The sequence below is a fragment of the Chinchilla lanigera genome, unplaced genomic scaffold (assembly GCF_000276665.1).
Source record: "Chinchilla lanigera isolate Chin_1 unplaced genomic scaffold, ChiLan1.0 scaffold00070, whole genome shotgun sequence".
Classification (NCBI taxonomy): domain Eukaryota; kingdom Metazoa; phylum Chordata; class Mammalia; order Rodentia; family Chinchillidae; genus Chinchilla; species Chinchilla lanigera.
This window is the reverse complement of record NW_004955471.1, coordinates 11,261,051-11,288,966: the sequence shown is the minus strand read 5'-3', so window position 1 is coordinate 11,288,966 and position 27,916 is coordinate 11,261,051. Positions and strand designations below refer to the sequence as shown.

The 27,916-nt window shown below is 38.6% G+C and overlaps 1 protein-coding gene across 1 annotated transcript; it reads right to left on the bottom strand.

The window, feature by feature from the left end:
- Positions 1-1,246: 1,246 nt before the first annotated feature.
- Positions 1,247-26,754, bottom strand: Asic5 (acid sensing (proton gated) ion channel family member 5). Its single transcript, XM_005400949.1, has 10 exons — positions 26,715-26,754; positions 24,043-24,349; positions 18,494-18,731; positions 16,632-16,757; positions 14,780-14,929; positions 13,757-13,904; positions 10,038-10,094; positions 7,910-8,078; positions 3,105-3,196; positions 1,247-1,437 (listed from the first exon to the last, which is right to left on the bottom strand). Exons 1-10 carry the CDS (start codon positions 26,752-26,754, stop codon positions 1,247-1,249), a joined length of 1,518 nt encoding a protein of 505 aa, XP_005401006.1.
- Positions 26,755-27,916: the final 1,162 nt, after the last annotated feature.

Here is a 27,916-nt window from a genome sequence, read left to right as displayed (position 1 = left end):
CAGCACTGTGGGTAAATCTGTGTTTAGCTCAGGGTCTCTTCTCCGCTGCTACGGCTTCTGCAGCATGCATCTGTGCTATGAGCTAGAAATGGACACGCGAAGGGTCAGCATGGGACACCTCTGTGTGAGAGTCCCTCTGCTTGCTTACCAAGATTGTGATTTCTGAGTCATTAACCACAAAGATTCCTGTCGCACCTGAGCACCAGACTGTACTGTCCCCGTTCCTACAGCACTAGCGCTGTCCTATTGTTAACCCCAGGAACAACTTGTGGAGACTTTTCAGGAATTAGCTTCAAGTACTCAGGAGGAAAATACAACCAGGACTAACCAGTACTACACAGCATGAATCTAGGACAAGAGTGTGTGTATGTGTGTGCATGTGTCTGTGCGTATGTGTCTGTCTGTCCATGTGGATGTGCATGTGTGAGTGTAGTGCGTGTGTGCATGTGTGTGTGCATTGGGGATTGAACCCAGGACCTCACATGTTAAGCATGTTCGGAACCACAGAGTTACAGCTGCAGCACTGGGGTTAGAATTCTTTGACCTGGTTATTATCATTTCTTAAGTGTTAGAGAAAGCTTCTGAATAGTTCACCACTAATCGTGTACTCTTTGGGGTGGTAAGTAGGTCATTGCCTGAAGAGTAACCACTGAAACTTGAATTTTCTCTCTACAGTACATCAAATACATTGCTACTCTTGGGAAGAAAGGATAACACATTGATTTAGATTTACTTTCAATTAAAATCCATTTAACTATGCATATGTAGGTAGCATAGGTCCTTGTTGCTCTAAAATCAGTTAAAATAGAACTATACAGATGAAAGGAGAAAAATTATGTTGAAGCTTAGTGAAAACCAAAATTCTCAGAATTTTATAAAGTGTAAATTATATACACTTTCCTGAATAATATATTTTGTTAGGTATAATCTGCATATTTCGTTATAAATACTAGCTTTTCCCCATTATCAAACATTGCTTCATTGGAAAAAAATATGAAATGTCTATGGCATAATTTCTACTGTTTTAGGTGCTAATAAAAGGGCCAAAAAATTGGTGCCTACTTGTTTTATAGATATAAATAGTAAAAGATGGATGCATAGAAATATATGTAAAGAAATCAGTATCGTCAATGGCTTTTATTGAACTCTCCAAAGTACGACATGAAACTGTAGAACAGTGAGTTAACCATGATAAATCTGAAGGTGCTGTGAATGGAAAAATACACACTTGTATTGTAAGTGAACATTAGCATTCTTCTATCCTATTTTTATTCCCAGGATGATTCTGAGATGCAGGAAGCCACTGGGTCACTTCAGGTATCTTCAGCAAAAAGAAAAGGCACAGCCAGTAGAAATTGGTGAATATATACTCAATGATTTCAATAATTGTAATCACACTGGCCCCACAAAATAGGCCCAGCTGACCACCAACATCTGCTGTAATAAAAAGTGATACAAAAATTGAGTCAGTCATTATTTTTCATGAAAACGTAAATATTATTGGAAATTCAATTCTTTGAAGCTAGTAAGTTAGCTGATAATAATGGAGAAAAGGTAACTGATGTAAGTGAGGATTGATATAATACAAAACAACTGATACTATGTAAAAATAGAGTGATTGCATTATTTTAAAATTTGGCATCATTAAAGTACTAATGATTCATAATATCTGGCAATAGCATTTATTCAAGTAATTCCAGAAAGCAGGAAGAGAAAGCAAACATAAAGTCTGTTTCTGAAAATATATCTCAACAACTTTGGAACATGTGCAATCTAACTAAACTCTAAGGGCTGGGGATTTAGCTCAGCGGCACAGCACCTGCCTGGCAAGCTCAAGGTCGTGAGTTCGATTCCCGGTACTGGAAGAAAAACAAAAACAAAACAAACAAACTAAACTCTAAACAGTCCCAAATAGTAGCAAGGTCATTTCCACGTGTAAACTGATGCACAGAGATGGCATCACCAGATGGCACTGCTTTGCAGAAAGTTAATTTCCAGGCCGTTTGGAGTGCGAGTGTCTAAACTACTTCTTTTTGAACATTTATAGCATTTCATTTAACCTACATACATTAAAACAGCACTACTTTTTTTAAATTTCTTTTTGAGACAGGGTCTTGCCGTGTTGTCCAGGTTGGGCTTAAACTCACTATGTAGCCCAGGCTTGCCTGAAGTCACAGTGACCCTCCTGCCTCAGCCTCCACAGTGCTGAGATTATAGGCATGTGCCACCACACCTGGGGCAAGCACTGCTTTTTAAAAGTTTTTAAAAACTGTATTAATCTTGCTTGTATTTTTCATTGTGATAAATATATATATATATAAAGTAAAATTCATGCTAACTTTTTTTTTTTTATTATTTTCCTTTTTGGTACCGGGAATTGAACTTGGGGCCTCATGCTTGCCAGGCAGGCGCTGCACCGCTGAGCTACATCCCTGGCCCTTGTTAACTATTTTTGAGTGTGGACTCTGTGGTGTGAAGACCATCCACATGTTTACACACTCACCATGGCCATCCACCCCTGGAAATGGTTTGCTTTCCCCAGAGGAAATCGTTTGGAAGCTAGCTCCCCAGCCAACCCCTGCACATCCCCCTTCCCTTTCTGTGTCTGTGAACTAGAAAGCTCCGGTACTGGCTTCTTAAAATTGTTGAGAATTGTACATTTTCTCCCTCTCCGGGGTCTGCCTGACCTAAGGCTGGACCCCGCACCCTGCAAGCCTTCTTTAAACACGCGGACATCCAGGTCAGCAGGGAGTGTGGTGGAGGGAGCAGTGGTGGGGCCCTAAGTGCTTGGTTTTGCTTGCCCATTTCTCTTTAACCCTCCCCAGTGGAGCTCTGGGTGGAGGGTGAGGAGGCTGAATGTGACCTCTGGTGACCTCTGCAGTAGTCACTCTGAGGGGAGCGAGGATTCAGCCACCTCTTCATCAGGGACCCCCTGTGGGGTCGTCTCCCATGCTGTCCAAGGACAGCAGGAAGCCCGGACTCAGGCAGCTGCCAAACGACAAGAACACTTGTGATTCTTTTTTCTCCGTGAATAAGTTAAACCTTGACTACCAAAGGGGCGAAAATCCTGACGGAAAATTGAGGAGCAACTGAGCAACACTTACCAAGTAACTCGGGCACGCTGACTGCCTTTTGCTGCTGGGTTGTCTTATAGTTTAAATCACTGTAGTTTATTTCAATGTTCACTAGATTCTGTCTGGGGGCGAACACAGAGTTAGCACTGACTGTCAGCACTGCTTTTAACTCCCACTTGGCAAAGCAACGTCCATTCTAGAATCTGACACTATTGACTGCTGAGTTAGACACGGCATGTGTGTTCAATATTAGCCCCAAGTAACGGCGTTTGGAAGACACCCTTGTTATGTTGGAGCCTGGGGGAGAAGAATCTTTGCTCACAATTGATTTTTTTCATGCTTCATTCCTGAGAAATAGTAAGGAGACCTTAATTATCCACATCTGATCAGTAAAGTATTTATAAATAGTGAAATACATATTTAGCTTTAATTTCAATCCTGGTTCCTTTTTTGCTACTTCTGTTACTCTGGAGAAACTGCACTGTTCCCCTGAGCTTTGGTTCCCTCATCTGTGGCCAGGATTCTCAAGCTGATCTCACAGGGCTATGCTGAGAAGAAATTGAACAATGTATGCACAGGACTGGCAGAGAGCTCTGCATCCGGCCGTGCGCAGTAGGTTATTTTTGGTCACTGATGCACTTGAGTGGGGACTCCTTAATGTCTTCAGGAATCCTCATCTGCTGGGAGAGTGGCTCAGTGCTGTGTTAAAATCACACGGGGAAGGAAGCCCTCACCCTGGCTCTGGCCCAGACCTTGCTATTCCATTGCTTCTGGGTTTTTCCACTCGGCTGTTTATTGATTTAACACATTCCAAGTCTAACCCTTGATATTTCCTATGTCTGTAATGTAAAATTTCACCACCAGTCCCCCACCCAATCCTGTCTGCCTCACCTTAATGACACGGCCGGAGACTACCACTCTCGCCCTGCTTGTTCTTCCCATTTTGCCAAAAATTCCACACTATCTCCCTGGATTTTTAATAGCTTCTGAGCTTGTCCTTCTGCTTCTAACTTTAAGATACCATGCACCTTCTCTGCTTCACACAATAAGCAAACTATACTTCTGCAACTTGTCAAATTGTGACACTTCTGATGGGCCTTACTCCTGTGCCACTGAGATTTCCCAGGGTGCTCTAAAGAAACCTCTGCCTGGATTGTGTGTTTTGAGGGGGTGGGGAGTAACCAAGATTGAACCCAGGGCTACACCTCCACATTGAATTTTTAATATTGACATTCTATTATTTTTTACTTGAGGCAAGGTCTTGCTAAGTTGCCCAGGTTGGATTTGAACTTGCAATCCTTCTACCTCAACCTCCCAGAATAGTGCAATTATAGGTATGTGCTACCACCTCCAGCTCTTCACAGCTTCTTGAGAACCATCACGTTAGGTCTTTGTTCAACTGAACCTTCTTAGGATGGTTTTTATTGATCACAATCCCCAGCCTTGATAACAGTCCTGTCTGACTCTGGCTCTGGCTTCTCCAGGGCAGTTTTTTGTTACCTTTCTTGGCACGTCACCTGGAGTCCCCTGATATGACTGTACATCCCCACTGTTCATTTCCATCCCAGAGGAAATAGACACACAGCAGGGTTTTTTTTTTCATACACTGAGGCATCCCTAAGTCCAAAAGTACCCATTAATTCCCAATGCATTTGTAAGAAAGAGCAACAGATTAAAGAGAAAGCCAAGAAATAAATATTAATTTAATAATTAATTATTAATTAATTATTAAATTAATATTTAATAATAAATAATAATTAATAAATATTACCTGTAGTATAAACTAAAGGGAGAACCAACCAACCACTTCATGATTTTCAAATGGCAGTAAAATTGTTCATTAAGAATAAATCCTATTAGCCATGTTTTCTGAAATTATGCAATGTTCATTAACATTTCTAAGGGGCATGGCTATAAATTACTCTCCTTATTGTTTACAGCTTTGAAATCAATATTCCCAAATATACTTAATTCAAAATGTATCATTAATATGTGTACTTAATTTCCATTGGCTTAACCCTGGGTAACAGGAGAATGTACAATACTTAACAAGACAAACAGGGAACACTGTTATATTTACAAATAATAAAGCAGTTGCCAAAGTGAAAGAAATCATAAAGTTGTCTTGGAAACACATAAATTTTAGTAATGTTCCAATATTTCTGTCTTCCATGGTGCTCCTAATTTGCATGTGCACTGATAATATTGTTTAATTTCCCAAGCACAGTGTTCATGATCACATTCACGCATTATCCATCTGTGTCTAAGAAGATAAATGCCTCTCCCACAAAAACATTGTGGTATTTTCTCAGCTTCTCCCAGGCAGCTGATCGGCCCAGGCATTCGGATCTCACTGAATCTGTGATAGTGAAATTGTTCAGTGAAGTCCAAGAACATGTGGTTGCCTTAGGAAAAGCACAAATAAAATAAAGTCTGGATTTTAACAAAGACAAAGAGATAAAAAAATGAGCGCTATGTTACCAAACACTAAAACACTCCCTCCCAGGTGCCTTAACATGAGTGCTATATTAAGGGGAATTAAATGGTGCTGCATAAAACTGTCCTGTACAATTTATCTTCAAAATGTGTGAAGTGGCTGTTTTAGTTCATTTTCTCATCGCTGAGACAAAATACCTGGCACCCAAAGCTGAAGGTGGAAATGTTTGCTGTAGCTCAGCGCCTGTAGAGGTTTCAGTTCATAGTTTTCCTGACTTTAAGGCAGAGGGCATGGCAGAGGAGACACAGTTCACGGTGGGCAGAAAACAGGAAGCAGCAAGCAGGGGAGTAGCGGAGAACAAAATGGCGAGCGGCAATGACCGCAGCCCTCTCTCTGCCCATTACATTGTGTCCTGACTGTCCACCTGTAGGGCGGTAGCACTCAGAGGGGCATCCTGAATGCTAGCATCGCACCCTGAATCAACCCCAGCATTACATCCTTGTTCCCTGCAGCACACGGTCTAGATCCAGCCACCCATGGAAAGCTCCACCTATGAGCACATGAGGCTTTAGGGGGACATCTAGGTGCAAGATGTAACTGTAGAATAATTTTAACAACTCACTTCCTGACTAAAGAGATCTCCTGACTTCAGCCACAGTTCACAGTTCACCCTGCCTTCTCCAGCTGGGCTAAGCTTCTCCTCATCTCCATAGTGAGCTCTGCAGCTGCCACTTGCATTAGTCTTCCTAGGAAGAGCTTCCACTACTCACAGCCAATTCCCATGTATCAGTTATGTTATCATAATTGGAAAACTATCTATAAAAATATGATTAAAAGTAATATTCCTGGGATTATCCTGTTTAGCACATGGGTTTCTTTTCTGATTTACCAGCATGCTCTGATACATTGCCTACATTTTGTTCACATTCAATAATTCTGGAAGTCAGGAGATCTCTAAAATCCCAAAGTCACACGAAGTTGTATTTAAATGCAGCAGACATACTACTACAACAAATCAGTTTCCCATATTAAAGTGGAATATGCTGCCATAAAGAAAGATAAACTTGAGTCATTTTCAGGCAAATGGCTGCACTTGGAGACCATAGTGTTGAGTGAAACAAATCAGACAGGCAGGCTTAAACATCACGTGGTTTCTCTTGTATGAGAAACCCAAGTACAACAAGGCTGAAATAAAAGGTGGTCGTAGGAAGAATGGAGATGGAGCTTTCTAAAAGGGGACGGGCATAAACAGATGGAGGAGGGGAGGAAAGGAGGGGACGGGATGAAAAAGGAATGGAACTGTGCCCTGTGCAGGTACCAAGGCCACACAGGGAGTGCAGGCACTGTGTACCACACACGTGGACTCATAGAAAATGGCACAAGACCCTTTACAGTAAGAGTGGAATTGAGTATAAAGAAACATCTGTTCTGGAGACAGCAGTATAAGGAAAGGTAGTTGAAAATTTATGCTCTCTCTACTTTTTGACTCTGATTATTTCAATACCCCACGAACCCTATCTTAATGAAAATCCTTTTTTTTTCTTTATTTTTGGAAAAGTCATTTTGTCTTTTATGTATTTATATGGAATAACTTTTCTTTTATTAACATAAATTCTAGGGCAAAGCTGAATTAAAACATGCTATAGTACTGTATAAAGGTGCTGTGTAAAAATAAAGCAACTTAAAATCAGTTTGCACTTATTTAATAGATGTAGACACAGATACCAACATACTATTTTTATTATTTCAGATCCTAGGCCTAAAAATATAAATAAAAAAACAAAGAGAAATGTTTTCTCTTGCACTGGAAAAAAAGGACAAACAAGAATTCTTCATGAAGCTTGATTTAAAATTTCTAAGCTGGAAGAACTAATTTAATACTCAGTTTATGAGACAAATCAGAATCGTGTGTCCCTGTGAAAAACATGGAAACCAGAGTCAAAGTTCCAGAACATGACTTCATTCTAAGCCACTAATTAGAAAATTACTTGAAATCCAATGTGCTTCAAACTCCTGTTTTGCAAAAGAGTGGTAATTTCCGCTCCATCTACCAATACAGTTGTTGGAAGACTCAAGCTAGGTAATACCCTGATAGGAGCGTTTCCTGTTTTACACTGGTGACCGACCTCGTCAGCATGGTTCTTGCCCCCGTTGAGGTGATGAAGGTGTGACCGTGGGCAAATGGGTCCAGCAACCACCGTTTTCGTTTTCCCACAGAGGAAGGGGTGGAAGACATCATCTTACCTAAATTCGCATTTCTGTGCTTTCACTGTTAACTCAGTGACATCAGCCATGCTTCCCTTGATGGATACATGTTTCATTTACTGAACTTTTAATGTCTCCAGCAAAGAAAAACTTCACGTGAATTATACATAGTTTATAAGACTAACAAAATCACCTGATATAGTCCTCGCTCTGGTTCAGCTTCTTGGAAAGATGCTTCAGAGCGTTCTGTCGGGGAAAGGTGGAGTAAGAAATGGAAGCAGGGTATTCTGTCTCTTCACAAGACACAGGGCAGCTGGAGTTGTGTGTTCCCATGGTGCAGAGTTCCTTCAACTCTATGTGGTCTGAAATGAAAATCAGGACAGGGAAGAGCAGGTTATATCACAGGGGGGAGGACCGAGGTTCATAAAGTTGGTGGCAACTTCAATGCCAGTGTTCCAAACTTGTGGTCAACAAGTTGTATCACTATCTTTCTGCATTGGTGTTTGTGTTTTACCATAATACAGCCAAGGAAATGAGATATAAACCATATCAGAGCTGTTATCTTTGAATTCCTTGAGACATACTGAATTCAGATCTTTATTAGCGGTAAGAAATTCTTCCGGGAAGTCTCTGGGTCATTTCCGAAAGTTATTAGCTGTTTGGATAGGAGAAAGATGGAGTTGTTTGGTCTTGTGTCGTTCTGAGAGGAACTTTCAAACGTAATTCCAGAAGCAACTGGCTTAGGTTAAGCTGAAGTTGTCCTCATGCTTGGCTCGATGTGTACTGGCCTCAAGGGCGTGGCCCTTGCTCATCGGCTTGTTTCTCACGGTGGACCAATGACTGCTCAGGGAGCCTTGTCCTCTCAGGGCCTTCACCGCTGTCACCCACTGTGCTCTGGAAGAGCCTTGCAGGTGGCAGGGTCTGTCCTTGGTGCCCTTTGCACACCTGCCTTTGCCTGCTTGTGCCATGACTCACTCGTAAGCTTTGATACTAAAATCCTTCGCCCCTGTGAACCTGTTTTCACCAAAACCGTGAGTCGACAGCCAATTTTCTACTCTCTAGGAGAGCATCACTCTTACTGCATCCCTTTGTACTGTTAAACTACTGGTAGAAACTACCACTCTTTCTCTCCACACATGCACACTCACACTCTTGCACACTGGTGCACATACATGCTCACATGTCTCATACAGTTCTACGCACTCACAAGCACACACACACACACACACACACTTGCATACACAGAGATGCGGTCATACATACATACTCTTATAGTGCCACTCATGTTTTCTTTCTCACATGCTCACACTCACATACACACTATTACACAGAGAGATACACACCTGTACACTTATATACAGACACATACACAAACTCACACATGCGTTGTTGTGGCCTGTAACCATCACAGTCCCCAAAGGATCACACACATGTTTTCTTTTTTTCCCTCAAGGTCTCTCTGCAGCTGGATTACAAGAAATTAGACAACGTGATTCCATCTCTTTCACTCATCAGTGTCATTTCTTCGCAATATGTAAGCTGTGAGCCATAGAAAAATATAACATTCCTTCCACTTACATTCATATCTTGAAATATTTTACAACCATTAAAAAGAACCTGTTAAATCTACTCCTGCTGTCCTGGAGCTATTTCAACAATGGTTTAGAAGAATGGCTTTTTATAGAAGAGTATGTAATAATATTTCATTTAACAAGCACCCAGTGACTTAAAGTCATAAATAAGTTATACACGGAGAATGTTGTAGAAGAATACATTAGAATGTTAACATTGGTTGGAGGTTAAGGTAGGTATGTAAGCAAAAGAAAAATAGTATGTAAGAAGAGTAGTTTTGATTCGATTTATGCAAAAAAGTTTAGATATAAAATGTACATACAATGAAATGAATGGTTCTCAAACAAAGAGTAATGTCCAAAATTATACAGCTTGAACTAACTTTTGGTGATTATTTTCTGTTCTTTAATATTAGATATATTCACAATAAGCGTGTTTTATTCCTATTTTTCTTTTTATTTTCAAAACCAAAATTTAAACACAATATAAAGATTCAGAAGTAAAACCCAGAACTCTTCTTGTTACTCTGTCATTCTGTATCTTTAACTGAAGTCTTGAAATCGGAAGAAGTTTTTCTTTTTTTATTTATCTGTCAATGTTTATGTAAGCCACTGGTTAACAATAATTTAAAAATCTCTCTTATAGTCTATTTCTGTGCTATATACACACAGTATAACTTAATGGTTTATATTACTTTAAGTAACTTAACCTGTAACATAAGCACCCCCCCAAAAAATTTAGCCACTTACCAAGGACTGGAGAAACGCAGTTGTAGTACTTATGTAGTTCACATTCTACTCCATTTCCTTAAAAATAATAGATTTAGCATAAAGAGACTGTTTTTTTGTTTTGGTGCTGGGAACTGAACCCAGGACTTCACTCACATTAATTACACACGCTACTACTAAGTTACACCCCAGCCCCGAGATTATACATTTTATAAATTAAACAGCCTAATGACAAGAATAACTGTCACCTATTTTTGCTTTCCATCCATCCACCCACCCATTCATGTATCCATTTGGACACTTATTCCTTTATAAGATAATTATTAAGACATGTTGGGATTTAGTGAAAGCACATGTTGAGAGGAAGTAAGATGTTTTTATGTCTTTCCCTCTGACTATATAATTCAGTAGGAATAGCATGCACAGTGCCTTCACTTTGATTAAAAAAAATAAAATGGCTTTAAGTGTTATCATTTCATTTGACTCTGCTCACAATCTTGTGATGTGGGAATGGTTATTTTACAGATGAAGAAGCTAAACTTCAGAAAGTGACTTATCCAAGACTTTACCACTAGTGGGATCATGGCAGATTATGTGTAGCTTCTGTCCTGCTCTATCTATCTATCTATCTATCTATCTATCTATCTATCTATCCATCTATCCATCCATCATCTATCTGTCCATCCCTCTATCCATCCATTATCTATCTATCCATCTATTCATGCATTACCTGTCTATCTATCTATCTATCCATCCATTATCTATCTATCTATCCATCTGTCCATGCATTATCTATCTATCCATCATCTATCTATCCATCCATCCATCATCTATCTATCCATCCATCTATCCATCCATTATCTATCTATCCATCTATTCATGCATTATCTATCTATCTATCCATCTATCCATCATCCATCTATCCATCCATCCATTATCTATCTATCCATCTATCTATCCATCATCTATCTATCCATCCATCCATTATCTATCTCTCCATCCATCCATTATCTATCTATCTATCTATCTATCTATCTATCCATCTATTATCCATCCATCCATCCATCCATTATCTATCTATTTATCTATCCATCTATCTATCCATCATCTATCTATCCATCATCTATCTATCCATCTATCTGTCTATCTATCCATCCATCCATTATCTATCTCTCCATCCATCATCTATCTGTCTATCTATCCATCCATCTATCCATCCATTATCTATCTATCCATCTATCCATGCATTCTCTCTCTCTCTCTCTGTCTCTCTCTCTATCTATCCATCCATCCATCCATCCATCCATCCATCACATATTGTGGTGGTTGGGCTTTACTGTGTCCTCTCGGTTGGGTTGGGGGTGACCTAAGGGATTAGGAAGCACACTTCTGGGTAAGTCTGAGAGGGTCACTGAAATGCAACTCTGGCCCCTTCCTCTGGTACTGTTGCCCTGTTCTATTTCCTGGCCACCATGAACGGAGCACTTTTGATCCACCATGACCTTCTTCCATGATGTTCCAGCCTTGGAGCCAGGCAACAATGGACTGAATTCCCTCAGCTCGTGGGCCAAATTAATCCTCTCTTCCTTTAAATTCTTCATGTAGCCTATTGTGTCCCAGAAATGAGAAAGCTGACTAACACACATACACGAAAACACACTTTCTTAATGGACCACCTTTTTGTGACTAGGGTAAAGGTAGATACATAGTAATACTTGCCAAAGATTTATTGTGGATTTTGAGGCAAATTATAAAATCAATACATATTTGAGCTGAGTTCAATCCCAGGCCTGATTCTAAGACCTTGAACCTTAGCAGAGCGTTTGTTCACTGCTGTAACCCGCTGGTTTCTGTGGTTAATTCCAGCAATCCTGTGGATAACCAAGAGGCTGTGCACTTAGCATTTGCAGAAAATGTGTGAAATGTTGCAAGGAAATGTTCCTTGTGAAGGAACTGTAAAAGGTGAAAAGCAGAAGAAAATGCTTGTCTCCAGTATCATTTTTCCAAGGTGGGTCTTACCTCCTTCATTACTATTTCTTCCACGATAAGAGATAGTGAAGCTTTGGGAATGACCCATATCTAAAAGCTGATTTGCGGAATTGCTTGTCCAAATTGTTTTCTGAGTTACTTTAGATAATTTGTTACAGGCCTGTAGGTCTCACCTACCTCATCTATATGTACATTTAGAGAGAAATTGGAGTTTCTACACAAAGAGGATAATAGTACTGAAACCACTTAATACGCCTGAAAGCTCATGAGAATGTCACCTTTGTGTTTTGTGCAGCATCTGCCTTGCTTTCTCACCCATATTAATTATCCAGTTTGTATTGCATAAGATAATAAACATTTAAATATAAAAGTTTTTATGCTGTGTGATTCTATTCAGGTTTATTCTCAGTAATTTTGCCAGTACGACTCAGAACAGCAAATCAGAGCTGTGAGCCTGCAGTTCTACGGAACCCAGGGATCAGAAAGAGGTCACCTCAGTTCCTGAAAGCAGGAAATGATGATTCAAAACTCCTGAGAAGTGTTTTGCAGGTAGAGAGCGCGGTTACCAGGGAAGGAGTGGCATTAAGGTATGTGTGAGGCGTTGAGCACGTACAAGAAAGAGAGGGAGAGAAGGAGCGTGGAGTGCCGGGACCACAGTGGCAAACGCAAGCCGATTTAGCCAGGAAAGGAGACTGCCCTTCTTTGTAGATAAGCTGTGAGTGGGGGAGGAAGAAAACCCGAGTAAAACTGTTCAACACTGACACAGGCTATATTCTGTGCCAGGGATTTTAAACCAAGTATAGTCTTTGTAAGTACTTATGATAACCCCATCAGGGAGGTCCAGCACAGGGAGGGGACACCACTTGCGTGAGAAATGGCCACACTGAGATGAGCCCCTGGGTCAGATCCCCTCTCTGCCCCACCAGCTCCTTCAAGCCTGCTCCTCTCTGCTGCCTTCTGGAAAGGTTTCCAGATTCATGCAAAGGGGACTTCAAGTGGCCGAGACAGTCACAAAAATGAATTTCCTAGCAGTGCGATCTTCAGGGTGGATGAATAAGAATTTACAGGCCTCCTAACTCTTCTTTCGAATTACAAAAGCCTTGGAGTTGGGTGTAGTCGCACACCTGTAGCCTCAGCTACTGAGGAAGCAGGGATAGGAGAATCACTTGGGTCTAGGAGTTTGGCATCTGCCAGACCCAGTCTCAACAGAATAATAAATTAAAAGTAAGTAAATAATGTTTCAATGAAAAGGAAACCTTGATATGCATCTTTCAGTATGTGAGGGCATCTGATTTTACCTTTAGAAATAAGAGCCGAGGACCCACACTGTTGGCACACTTTTCTCCCCGAGAAATTTCTGCTGTGATGCTGAGATTTCAAATTTCCAAATTATCATTTGAGAAAGGAAGGAAGGGAAAAGGAAAAAATGGTGAGGAAAGAATAAAATAGAATCAAAGTTTTTGTAAAGAAGGAGGGGAACAGGGGCTGAAGGGAGGGGACGGGAATGGAAAAAAAGAATCAAGTTATATCATGTACAGTTTGCAAATTCCCTATGATGAATGTGATTATTATGTACACCTAAAATGTACCAGTAAACTTAATTTTACAAAATTAGCAATTGAGACATTTGGCAAGTACTTGATTTTTCTAGACTAAAATTTTGTGAGAATGAGAAAACATTTATTGAAGTTCCTTTTTTGTGCCAAAGTAACTAGACATACTGAGGTGGAAAGCTGTCATTCTGTCCTTACCTGGAAGCATAAAAGGCAGACATCCGCACTGCTTTTCTATGTGCCGGGCTTTGCACTCCTTCAAGCAACCGAAAGTGCTATAGCTGCTGAAGTTCCGCAGCTTGATATCAGGCTTGCATTCGCCCCAGGGATATTCTTGGTGAACTGTCTTAAGAGAAAATGAAAACTACATTCAAATTTCTCTCACTCCGTCTGCCTGATTTCCATCAGAGGCTGATATATATATATTTGTACTTTTCCCTCGAGCTCTTTGAATTTTTAAAATTGACTGTGTCTGCCGGCTTTGCCTGCTCTCTGAACCCGAAAATCCCTGAATTAAGTATAACAGTGGTCTTTTACAGTGGTGTTTTAACATTTACCCCAAATGCTAATCCAGAAGCTCAAACTGATAATTTAAAACATGAACTCATACAAGGAAAAAGTCATTTATGTAAATGTCATTTTACCATATTAATGCTAGCCATGAAATAGCAAGCAATATTACAAAAAATGTTCTTTACTGGGTACTTATTATGTACTAAACAAAAAAGTGAATGTTGTTTTTATGTTACTTAAACTTCATGAGACAACTGTGAAAGAGAAATACCACCACCATGCCCCCTTTAACTGTTCTAGGGGGGGAGGCAATTTAAGAAAGTTAATTAAGGCAACTACTGGGCAAATAGCTGGAAATTGCTAGTCAGGCTAGACTAGCCCCCAGATTGCAAGCTCTTCCCTGTTTAACTTCTTCCTTCCCAAAAGGTCTTTGAGACAACGCTCAGCTCGGTCACTTAGGTGTATACCAGTTAGCGAGCCTTCCATTTCCAGAGAAATTCTAAGTTGCCTAGGATTTGACAGGCTTCCCAGCTGTACGTATAAATTCACTGTGACAAAGTATGCACCTGAAAAGGAACTTTGGTATTTCTTCCAGTGGTTTAAAGGTATGAGAGAGTAGGGTTTCTGGTAAAAGAGTGTTAGTTGTGTATTTCAAACACTCACCACACCTCCTGGTCCCCCCAAGCCCCACAGCACCACATCTCTCACCTTTAGTTGGCGGATTGTCACCCTGGCATGCATCCCCACGGGTGAGGACAAGCCTAAGCCATCGAACTGTGGTTCTTTTTTAGGTGAATGAATAGCAAAGACAATCCCTGCATCAGCAAAACCAAGGGCTGAGCTATCCGTAAACTCCTCCTGAAACAGAAGACACATATTCAAAACACAAATCACTTATATCAGTTCCACACAAGTTTAGGTTTTAGTCTTGTCATCTCACGATGGCATTTAATCTACCTAAAGTCAATTATTTATTATTAGGATTCAATCTCTTTTTATATAAAGAATGTGAAAAATGAAAGTCCAGAGACTACTTTCATGGTTGAGTCACAGCTCCAAAGCTCTGAGCGTTCTCCAGAGGTCACTGCTTCCCACAGACACACTAGACATTCATGGGATGCCCATGAAAGGTTTCCTCTTCTCCAGCTGCTCTTCACCTAGGTGTTTTTAGCCACTTGCTCCTGGGGTGTTCTCTGCAGTCCACACATTTTAGAGAAGCACTTGGCCCTCTTTTTGCTATTAAAGTCCAAGGCCTTATTTAAAATTCAGGTTTATTTTCATAAGAGTGAAGATTTAAATAAATTTTTAACACCAGTGCTTCTTTGATATAAATCCTATGTGAGATGGAGAAATTTGAGAAAATTTAGTTGTAATTTTAGGTTAAAAAGAGCAGGAGTGGGCTTGAGAATATATTGATTTTTCAGTAAATGGATCAACTGCTTGTGTAATTATCTTTAATAAATATGCTAATGCTCCATTTGTAACTCAGAATCTTGTTCTGTATGGGCTCTTGTAACCCCCCATGAAATACATTCTTACTCTGGGGAAATATCACAGTGTTATTTATTTATGGGGTGTTGCACTAAATTTGTACAGTTTAATGACACCATTAAAGTATTTGGGAATTCTAGCTTGTGAAATTCATAACTGACCGTATGGTACCATATTATCACAGGGGTAATATTTGAAAGGCTTGAAAATATTAGTAAATACACACAAACACACACACACATACTACACAAATATAGGTAGATAAAGGTATTTTAGTGTACATTGTGTTTGGCAATAAAGGAAATATATTAAATAGGATATAGGAGGAAGTTATGAAAAGTACCTTACCAGAAATTCTTTTAAAATAGCCAATGGCCTCACTCATGTAGAGCAGAGGAGAAGGAGGTTTGCTGAGATTCAGTGTGTATTTATCATCTCTGTCCCTGTGATTTTTTTTCATGCTTAATCTACCAGCATTGTAGAACCCTCATTTATCAATCCATGGTAGTGGAGGGCATCTTGCCTGTGTGACAGCATAAGTACTTGCTCGGGACAGGAAGTGAGTGTTGACCTGCAGTGGGGGCTCAGCCTGTACCCTTGGTACCACCATTGGGCTTCATCAGTGTCTGAACACCAACCTCCCAGGTCTCCACACTAAGAATTTCTTAGGCCAATGATAACTTTCTGAAAGTTAGGTTTGGAAAAAGCCTATTTATATATTACTAATATTAAGTGCATAGAGTCATCTTAAATTAACTGTATATATTACAACTTAGAAGTGTCTGGTTTCCATATTTTCTGGTAGGAGCAATTCTTGGAATCACATAACAGGAGTTAAGTACAGCTAAGAGTTTCCAGGTTATGCCTGAAAATGTCACGTTTCTTGATCTCTACATCATTAGTTATGCAAAATTCAGAGGACACTGGGACTGGGTGAGAAAAATAAATAATGTCCAATTAATTGGGTCTATCTGACAGAATAATTTATTCTGTCTTTCATTTTGTTTTTGAAATCCTGCCTCTAGGTGATTTTTCAAACCCTGGCTATGTTAAAAAAAAAATCTGGTACCTGGCGGACGTCGAACACCAAGTTTAAGCCTCTTCCAGACACACTCACTTTCTTCTTTTCTTGGATATTTTCACCATGATTGAAAGTAAAACAGTTTCCGTATTCAGTGAAGATGTGTTTAAAATCCTCCAACATGAAAGGAAGTCAAACAAAACAAATTTAGTTTGGTGTCTTCCTCACTTCTAACGTTTAAATTTCTACAACATTTTTTAAAGTCCCAGATCTCTAAACAAGAATGCAAAAGTATCTATATGAATAGACAGCCTCATGATTGATGTGTATATTTCATGATAAATTTTGTTCTTTTTTAATGTGTGCCTTTCAATCTGCATGCAATTCTTTATAGGAGATGTCTTCATATATAACTAAGCATGATTTAGCATTTATAAAATTACTTATTTTAAGTTTTACCAAGGATTTATTGGATCAGGTCTTTGCCCATGGAGAGCTGCTTCATCAGTTTTTGTTTGAGGAATACCCATGGATCTTCCCATCACCCTCTCTACCAGCCTCCGTCCCCCACAGAGGTGAGCAGAGGGTGTAAGCTGGGCTGATCTCTTTCTCCCTACCCCACCTGTGGCCTCAGTGATTTGGTCATGAAATGGTGGGTGTCCTGATATTGCCCATCAGCTTCCTATGGGATCGTGACACAAGAATATTAACCTATGATAAGAAAAGCCCAAGTTTGCTGCGAACCATTTTGGCTCTGTGTGGGAGGAGGCCCAACAGAGTTATGATATCACAATGATATTCTTGGAGGACTTTGGTGCAGCATTTTTTGAAGCCATTCCTACACTTAGAATTGTCAACTTCATCAAACCAATTAATTTATCTTACTTTTCAGCTTACTACAATTTGGTTTCTGTAATACACAACTGAAAAATCTTCTCTAACACAAAATTTTCGGGTGTTGAGTTTAAACATATCGGTACTAATCAACAAGGAGATGGAAAAACTTCTTTTCTGAATGAGTTTAGGCCATTTCTGTTTTTGTCTTTGTCTTTGTCTCTGTTGCTGTCTGTCGGGTATTTTTTGTGTGCTAATGGAGAAACCAAAAGGATAAGGATTGCATCCTAGAATCATAAACTTGAAAGTTTAGTTAGAATTATTTAGCAAATGAAGATTACAGAATTGCCAATACAGGAAGTATGAGAATCAGATTACCTAAAAATCTCTTAGTTAATAGATTCTGGATATTCCACACTCTGTCTTAAATATAGATTAATTGCAAAACAGAGGTGAGCAGAGGGTGTAAGCTGGGCCGATCTCTTTCTCCCTACCCCATCTGTGGCCTCAGTGATTTGGTCATGAAATGATGGCTGACCTGATATTGCCAATCAGCCTCCTATGGGAGGCTAGAAAAGTAAAATTCTATGTGTTATGAGTAAATGTGTAATATACAGTATATATTATGTACATAATAAATAATTCTCATAGATTAATGTGGGGACACTCTCAATTTCTACCACCTCTCATACAATACCACAAGCATAGAAACAGTGATAGCTTCTTTAAGATGATACAAATGCTATCAGGAAATAAGTTTGTTAATAAATGAGAAGCTATAAAATACTTTATTTCATGAAGTTCTTTTTATTTTGGAAGAACTGTGATCCAAGAAAGGCCATCAAAATTTCTGTGCTCTATATTTCCTTGTCTAGCTATTTGAAATAGAAAATTTATCTCATGTGTGCTCCGTAGCTCCTGATATTATACTAGCAGATGTGACAAGGCAGAGCGAATGAAATATAACAGTTGAGTAAATGCAGGCTGATCCCCCAAGGGAAATGGTCTCAATGTGAAACAGTACAAGAAAGGAACATATTATCTTGATTATATTTGGGGAAATATCAAATTGCTACCTCTGGGCCACATCGTTTTCCGAAAAAGTTGCATGACAGCAAGGTGCTTCTACTGAGGTAAAACCCGCTGTTCTTTACAAATTCTGTAATGCTGAAGTTTTGGTGAGTCACTACAAAATCAACAGCCTCTTGAGAGCCGGTGGAATTGGCACTGATTTCCTGAGCATGGAAAACCTTGGATACAATACTCCATAAGAAGTAAATGATGCCAAATCTGGCTACAGCATCTGCTTTGAACCTATCAGGAAGAATAAAAGCAACAGTTAGAGCAACAAAAACTTATAATTGTCCAGAAGAAACCAAACATCTGGACTCCATCAACCTGTTCATATTTTCTACATTGTCCTTTATTTATAGGAGATAAGAAGTAACGGGATTTCTAAAAGATCTTTAAGGCACTGTGGAATTTATCTTGTATTTGTGCACACATTTTAGTTGATCTTATATACCTCCTACATCTTGCTCTGGTTGAACCTTAATAGATCTTTGGAACCCAGTTCTTCCTCCTAAGAAGGAAGTGAAATGGGTACTTGTTGAGCACTTTCTCTTAGACAACATGTTCCTGGGTTCATATCTGCTCTGCAACTGTCATGGATTTGCTGTAGGCATGTGCTCAGCTGTAAACTGGAACTCTGTGTCCCAGAATTTCCTTCCTCATACGCATCTGCTCACACTGATGTTCATCACGGGGCAGGAGCCCCGGAGCATTAGACTTGATCTGCTGACTGAGTGTGCTGCAGGGGTGCAGCAGCTGAGGGAACAGGTCTTCCAGTACTCTCGTCTCTTTCACTTTCTTCAAATTCTGGATCTGGGGAAAGAGAATGCAACCTGGTGAAGGCGCCAACTAATCCTGCAGGGAACAGTACCATCACAGTCAGAGCCAGTGATAAGGAGACACGCACTTCCGTTTTCTGTGTGCTTCTCCCATTGCATATCCATTGTTCCTTCCCACTACAGGTAGTGAATAATATTGACTTGGACCCAGCCAAAGAAACAGAGGCACTGAACTTACAAAGACTACTTAACCAGCCGTATGACTAGGCAGGGTCCAATCCCCATCACAGCCCCCTTGTTCTATGGCATGCAAGGTGGTTCTGCTTCTTTATCAAGCCCTGGTTGCTAAAGCTAATTATTGATCTCACTTGCCAAATTATTTCATCTCCTTGCCACTTAGCTTCCTTAGTGGTAAAATGGGTTTATGTTGATATAACTGACTTCAGAATGTTATAAATTATTTTTTCCTGAAAATGTTCAGAAAAGTGCCTGGAATATAGTGAGGGTTAGGTAAGTATTTGTTGAGTAAATGTATCATTACTGTCAAAGAGTTTCCCTGGTAACCCAACAGGAAATGATCTATTTAACCTAGCTATTGCTTTGTAATTTTCTTATTTTCCAAGCAATTTCTACCTTGCATTACACATTGTTCTTTATTAGCATGACTTACGTTTGTTTCAAATGTGATTATTACTTTCACATTTTGGATATTATAAATTTTGGAACTGAACAGGTTTTCCTTCTTCAAACTGGGTGCTAGAAGGCCTAGATCGCATATGTGGTCTACCCTTGGTAGGTCTACAAGGTCATGTCACAGGTGATTTTTATGTCATTCCTATATCTTCTTTATGTCCCAGATTAGTTGTGTTTCCTTTCCTTCAAAGCTATTAATCAAATTTCTTCAAGAAGATACATGAAAATTCTACATACTAATTGGGCTACATGTGATGCTGTCATATATATATATATATATATATATATATACACACACACACACACATTCAGGTTTAACATACCTATTTCCTCAAACATTTCTCATTTTTTAATGGTGAAACATTCAGAATATTGCCATACAATACACTATTTTATCTTTTGTCACTCAGCCATACAATAGCACAGCAGAAATCTTTGCTCCTAACTGAAACTTAGTACCCACTAGTCAACCCCTCCCATCTCTCCATTTTCCTTACTCTCCACAGACTTGGGAACCGCTGCTCTAATTTCAGCTTCTGTGACATGAACTATTCCAGATGCCATGAGTGACATCATGTGGTGTTTGTTTTTCATGCCTGGTTTATTGCACTTAACACAGTGATCTCCAGTTCCACCCAGGTTGTTGTTGCAAATGCTGGGGTTTCATTCTTTTTGTGAATGAACAGTATTCCATCCTGTACGCGTACCACACTTTCCTAACCCATTCCCCAGCTGATGGCCATTCGGGTTCATTCCATTCCTTGTCTCTTGTGACTAGTGCTGCAGTGAATACGGGAAAGCAGATGTTTCTTCAACAGTGACTGTATTTCTCCTGGATGAAAATCACATAGTACAACTGCTGGATCACATGGCAGTTCTATTTTTCATACACTGAAGGACCTCTGTATTGATTTTCCATAATGGGAGTACTAATTCACATTCCCACTGACAGTGGTAAGGACTCCCATTTCTTCCCATCCTTCTCACATCTGTTATTATTTGCCCTTTTGATAATACCCAGTTGAATGGTGATATTATTAAGCTTCTCTCACAGTGGTGTCTTTCCTACTACTGTGTGCTTAATAGCCTTGCTTTTCTTCATCAAGACTATTCCTGGTGATCTTGTCAAGAGCGAACACTTTACATTCACAGTAGATCTGAGGAAGTAGTACCCGGTTAACTCTTCACTGAGGGATGGGGGCTTGTAAATTACCTCACATCTCTACTTGGAATGACTGACAGGATAACAAGGATTTGTGCCAAAGCCCTGGAAGTTTGGAATCTTGCACAGGACAAGGTTCATACAAGGTTCACTGTATTCTTTCCAAAGTGATTATGCAGAAAAATGAAAGAATTATTACAACTGTAGGAGGTAGGTATTAATAAAATAGATAAAAATGTTAAAAAGATGGCATCTTAAAATATTCTTTCAAAACATTTTTATTATGCTAATAATGGTGGAGTGCATGAAGGTAATTTCAATACATGGATTAAATTTAACCAATAAGGTTCAACAAGATTAGAAGAAAATAAATTAAATTTTTGAGTCATTATTCATCATAAAACCAAATTGTTTTATACTGTTTATTTTCAACTTCAAACTTCTAAACCCAAATTACACTTCAAAAAACCTTACTTAAATAGTTTGAATTATTCTTTAATATATACTATTAAGATCCTAGTAAGAGAAAATACTAATAAAATATATCGATTTATTTAAACAGTTTAAAAACTGTCCTTTCAAATTTTAGGTTTCCTAGATCTGCCATCTAATGCATCTTAATGGTTTTAAATGCACTTTTCCAAATTATATGCCCAAATACCAAGTTTTATCTGATGTTCAAGTTGATGACTGACTTGGTTCTTTATTAAGTCCTGCAAAAACAGTGTTTGTCTATGTAGATCTATATGTGTTAATAAGAAATGCATATTTTACAGATAATTTTATAGATGTGAAAATGGGGAAGAATATCTGAAGATTCCCTTTTGAGCCAATTTCAACATCTTCCCAAGTCTCTCATTAGTTGGCAAAATTATTCACACATTTATTTTATATTTGTATGAGTTGTGAGTTTACCTTCTAGTAAAAATCCTTTCACACAAAAAACACACACTTGTATATACTTCATTTATAAAAATTTGGAATTAAAAAAAGCACAGTAATTATAAAGATGAAGAGAGAAAGCTAATTACTTGATCAAAAATAATTGGTTAATTAACACCAGTGCTTAGTATGACATCCTTTACATCTCGTTTTAATAGAAGGAAGCAGATTTCAGAAGTTTTAGCAAAATATAATGGAAATTTATAATGAATTCTATGATGAAGCTATTTTAGTGGAAATTTTCTACAGAGATATTTGCAAGCCATTAGAATTTATTCCAAATTTTTAAAGTATCAAAAATATTGCAACTTATGGAATTTATCGTGAACTCTAAATTTCAGGAATCTTCTGAATGTATCCTTGTGAGTTTAAGTCCTATTTGTACAGCCATTGCTTTATGTGAAAGACACTTCTCAAAAATAAAATAAAATAAATTTAATAAACTCTGAGTGAAGTGAAATTGAAAATATTGGCTGAGTGGTCTTTTGAACATTAGTATATTAAATGAGGGTAAATGTTGACAATTCTCAAGTTTACTGAAGGGCTGAAAAATGGAAATACAGTGTTATTATTAATAAATGAAATAGATTTAAAATATGTCCTTTAGGGCTGGGGATATAGCTCAGTGGCATAAGCGCCTGCCTGGCAAGTGCAAGGTCATGAGTTCAGTTCCTGGTACTGGAAAAAGATAAAAAAAAAAAAAAAAAAACCAAAAAAAACCTGATACTGGAAAAAAAAAAAAATGTCCTTTAGAAAAGGTTGGTGTTCAAAAGAAAAACTCATTACCTTTTTATTTATGTGCTTTTATTTATGTGCTATCATATTTATTTTAATTTTTATTGTAACAAAAATATTTAAGTCATTATTGTCACTTGTTCAGGCTCATGAATATTACTGAAAATGATTTTGTCATACAGTGGAGGACAGTGTTAGGAAATAATCATCTCTGTCCCACACAGACCCTGGATAGGGCCCCAGCACCTACTGTAGAAACTGTACCCTGCCTAACAACCCTAAATTCCTTGGGAAAGTTCTCTGATATCAGGTATCAACCCCCTGCTGATGAGACAGTTCAACGGAAAGGCGTGCAGAAAACCTTACCCTCAGCACATATGTTTTCCATTTCCTAATCTCAAGTCAATGGAAATGTTAATAATGAGAAATCACCTGTTCCTCTTGCTGGACTTCCTTGTACGTGACCAATCAGATGTTTCTAGCTGAAAATATCTTGGTATTTATCTTGCTCAAAGTTTGCTGAGCTTTTGACTGCAGATTAATGTTTTTCTCCAAATTGGGAGTGTCTTTGGCCATTACCTTTATGTGTGTCTGTATGTGTTTTGCTACTTTCTCTTCTCCCCTGATATTCTTCTGCTCATGTTGTTATGCTGAACGTTGGATAACATTTGTTTCAGGTTCTGTTCCTTTTTTTCATTCATTTTTCTCTCTATTTTTCATGATGTTCTTGCCTTGCAGCCAGCTAACCATGAACTACCCCCTCTGATGCCTTAAGCTAAAATAAACCTTTCCTCATTACATTGCAGGTGTCAAGTGTTTTTCTTTTTTTTTTCTTGAAAACTCATTGATGCAGACTGTTACCCTGCTCCATGTGTTTTTGAAGTCCTTGCATATACCTTTATTTTACAGTGCAGTTATCACACTGCATAGTGATTGTTTGTAATTAGTGTCCTTTTTGTAATTAATACAAGTTTTAAATGCAGGTATCAATACTTCTTTATTCACTTAATCATCCAGTTTGGTACTTCTTTAGCATATAATTATGAAAGGAATGAAAATGTAAGTACATAAAAAATCAATAAGCTCTTTTACTTCCCTAACTTTGTGCATTTATGTACAACTGAAGAAGTTCAACAGGTTTAGATATGTGAAACACTGCCTCAGGAAACTCTGCCAATAATCCAGTTAACGTTAAACTAGCAAAACACTAAGGACTAACTATTATTAAAAGAGTAAATTTTACCTGTTCAAATTGCAGAATGTCACAGCAGGAAACTCAATCTTTTCCACATACTGCACCTCTATGGCTGTGGTGGTGGGCCACGTGAAGTAGTTGACCAGGCGACTGTAGATCTGCCACACCAGGACTGAGACTGAGCCCAGCACCACGGCTAACCAGATTGCCCTTCGGATTTTGCTCCGGTTCCGAACAATATTGTGAACCCCATGAAAGGAAGTGGAGATGGCAAAGTCATGGTCAAACTTCCTTCCGTCAGTGGGAGATGGCAATGGCTTCCTCAGAAGATAAAGCTTTACCTTTTCAAAGACTCCTTAAGATTTGGCCAAAATATAAAGAGAAATCCATGAGTTGTGAAACCTCAATGCTATTTGTAAAAATCACAACTCATATATGATTAACTGGCTATCTTTTGTATGTGTCACTCATTAAGGCTCAAAACTCACTTTGCGTTGGATGACTTATTCAGGAATCGAGAACTCTAGGAGCTGGCTGTGTAGACCTATTGAAAACACGCTAACACACTTCCAAGAGTATCTATTGTTAAAGCAAAGGTATTAGTGGCATCATATTAATATATTGTTACTCCCAGCTTCAACTCACTTTGAGTAGGTTGCTTACAACAATTCAAATCTTTAAAACATCGCTGATTTTTACATTGCTCTTTCTCTCAGAGAAATCACAAAGTCCTTTTGATGTCATGAATGGAATCAGCCTTATTCTTCTGAAAGTTTTAAGTGTGATTAAAAACAACCAGTTCTCCAATTTATCTTTGTCCTGGGCTGTTCTCATTTATGGTGAGAGCAACTTCCATACTTCATAGACTTGGTAAACAACTGTTCTATTTCTTTGCAGGTGATTCAGTCCGAATGTCTAATGTTAAATTTGTATTATTAATCTATTTGCTACCTTTTTAAAAAGTAAATTCATATGTTCAATATTGCCAATAATCAATCAGTGTTTATTAATATTAGTTGGATGGTAACCCTGAGGATTGCACTAAAATATGTTGAAGATATAGCATATTCAGAATTTTCTTTTGCATTAATTTGTTTTCATTTGTCATTAGAAGATGTGAAGAATCCTTCTACACAGGGAAGAGTGAATTTTGGTCAGAGGATGAGAAGCCTTTGGAACGGAGGATACCTGTATAACCTCAGCCAAGTTTCTTAAACTCAGACCTATTTTGTCAATGGCAACCATGGTATCTGCTTGATGATTTTGCTGTATTAAATAAAATCATAGCCAGAGAGGGCTTAGCACATTGCCTACACCATAGTAAGTATTCAACAGCATTAGCTATTTCTTTTGTTCTACTAATCTAGTGGTGTTCTAGTACATACTTAAAAATTCAGCAATTTTTGAAACTTTAAAATTCTCATTTAAAAAATTCCTTTTGAATGGTCAAATAAACACTCAGATAAAGTTAATTAACTTATATTCTTTGGTTCAAGAATATTATTTTTGTCAGTTATACAGCATTAATTGTTCCCCAAATCTTCCACACTGGACTTAGCAGTTATTAAATCATTAACACATTGTTAAACTCTAATTAACTAGCTACGGCTTTTAGTCAATTATGGAAAATGTAATGATATACAACAGGTACTTAACATTTTCTAAGTATGTCAAATTTATTTGCAGTGTGCATTTTTGAATTATACTGTAATTATTTTAAAGACACTTTACACTGAACAGAAAATTTTGTATTAATATCATCAACTTGAAGTTGGACTGAAGATATAATGATGGCTCTCATATCGTGTTCTTTTTGGTATCAAATTAGGTAACATATATGAGAAATCTGGAAAAGTACCAAGGCAAAGTGAGAAGCATGAACATTTGTTATTATTTATTAGCAAAATAAATCCGACTATGATCTTTTGTGGATTATTCAGATGTCGCCTACAGACACATACGAATAATTTATTCTCATGAAAAGGCATGTTGGTCTCTGGGCAGGTTGTGCACTTCCCATTAAAAGTAGCAAAACTACCAGCAAGAAGAGTAATAACCAGGAACTGGCCTAGGAAGTATGTTTGGGGGCAGATGCCACCCTGAAACATGTAAGTTTCAAGTTTGCTTCAAACACCAGCCCATTTAATAAAAATCTCCTTGGTATTCACGTTCACCTCACTGAAGCACGCTTACATATGTGCTAGACATGGCTCTTCTAGTGTGAGGTGAAGAAGGACGGGGTAACGGGTCGCCGGGAAGAGGACTGGTTCAGTAGGCGATCGCCACCCGCAGAGCAAGCGCAGCTACCTTTCCTGACTGACGCACTGTGTGCAATATACTGATGGCCAGTGGCCCCGGCACTGAATGCTGATGAAAACACGAAAACTGGGGGGACATCAAGCAAGTTTTGTTATATTTTAAAAGACCTGCAGGCACCTAGTAAACAGAAATCAAAGTAAGAACAGCAAAGTAAGCAATTGTATTTTAACACACAGTAATATTTGTAAACTATTTTTGAGTTGCTCATACAAGTTCTTCACCTAAGTAACTAAAATTGCATTGTTGGTCTTTTAAATACATATCACATATTATGTCCAAATAACATTGAAAATCAAATTTCCCATATGAGTAATTTTTAAAAAAATCCCCACTTTGCTCGTTTCCAGCATGGAAAGAAGAATGGAAATTGTAACCCCTGGGAGGATCCTTCTCTTCCCTACCTTTCTCAGTGTGTGATTTCGGTTTCTCAAACTGCTCCATTCTGATTTCCCCAAGCAGGACTCCTCAGGGGACATTCAGTTGCATCAGTAACAATATTCATTTTGCAGCCTTTATATAAAATACAGCAGTTGAGGTTGTAAAATGTGGGAGCAATTTAAATATTTGTGTTGCTATGTTTTGCCTCATAAAGCACATAATCTGCAAACCAAAAATGGTGACAGAATCAGCTATGGCTATCGCAGAATAAAAAACCAAAAGTATCACTAAGAAACCACTTTCTGAAGAAAGGAATAATCGTGCCAAATCCCTGACCAGGCTGGTAGACACGCACAGGACTCACCTGGGGACTGTGCCTGCTGCCTCTGTCTGTGTTTCTCTGTGTAAAACTTGGAATCAAACTGCAGACAGGTGAATTTTTCTGTGGACAAGGTGTTCTTATTTGTCTTGAAGTTTCTTTCTTAGCTGTTGGCAATAAATAAAAACCAGTGAAAATGACCAAATAAAGCACTAAAAAGACTTCTTAAGAAGAAACAATTACTAAAGCCACATGAATTTAAATAAAAATAAAAGCAAACACTTTCTTTCTGGCTAACCCTTTTGAGAAGCGAGAATTTATATTAAGTAATGAACTGGAGAATGGGAATTGTTGTGTGTAGGTGCCACCTATTGACAAATTTTAGAAATTTCACATATTTCTACCTGGGGCCTGTTAGGTCTATGCTAGTATTTCATAAGCTTGTAACCATTAGCTGCAGGGTTACATTTATTTTATATGTTTGGAAACTGTCAGTACCATTCGTGAAACTACTCTTGCATGTATGTTTCAAGCGCAGGAGGTGAAGAGTGTTGGGCGGCCTCCCCAAAGGCTGAAGCAAAGTTTCCAGGAATGGGGTCAGTCTCATGGTATGTGAATTTCTGAGTGAAAGATCTATTCTTTGTGGTTAAATTACAATTTTGATGTCTTACAAATTTCTTTGTCGCTGGAACAAAATACTCAACACCTGTAACTTAAGGAGAAGAGGTTTATTCTGACTTAAAGTTACAGTCCACTGCTGACCAGATCTAGGGCAGAATGACGGCAGAGGGAAATGGCAGAGGAAAAGCTGTTCGCTTCCTGATGGCAGAAAGTGAGAGGGCAGAGAGGCCCTGGGCCACACTTTGCGGCCACACTTTGCGGCCACACTCTCAGTGACCCACTCTT

What these genes read in the sequence shown, in the direction of transcription:
- Asic5 (XM_005400949.1), bottom strand. Translation starts at nt 26,754, where the DNA reads ATGGAGCAGTTTGAGAAACCGAAATCACACACTGAGAAAG. An exon ending in CTGCGTTTCTCCAGTCCTTG is followed by an intron (nt 8,079 to 10,037) that starts GTAAGTGGCTAA and finishes TTTTCATTTCAG; the next exon opens with ACCACATAGAGTTGAAGGAA. An exon ending in CAGAGCGAGGACTATATCAG is followed by an intron (nt 3,197 to 7,909) that starts GTGATTTTGTTA and finishes GTTCGCCCCCAG; the next exon opens with ACAGAATCTAGTGAACATTG.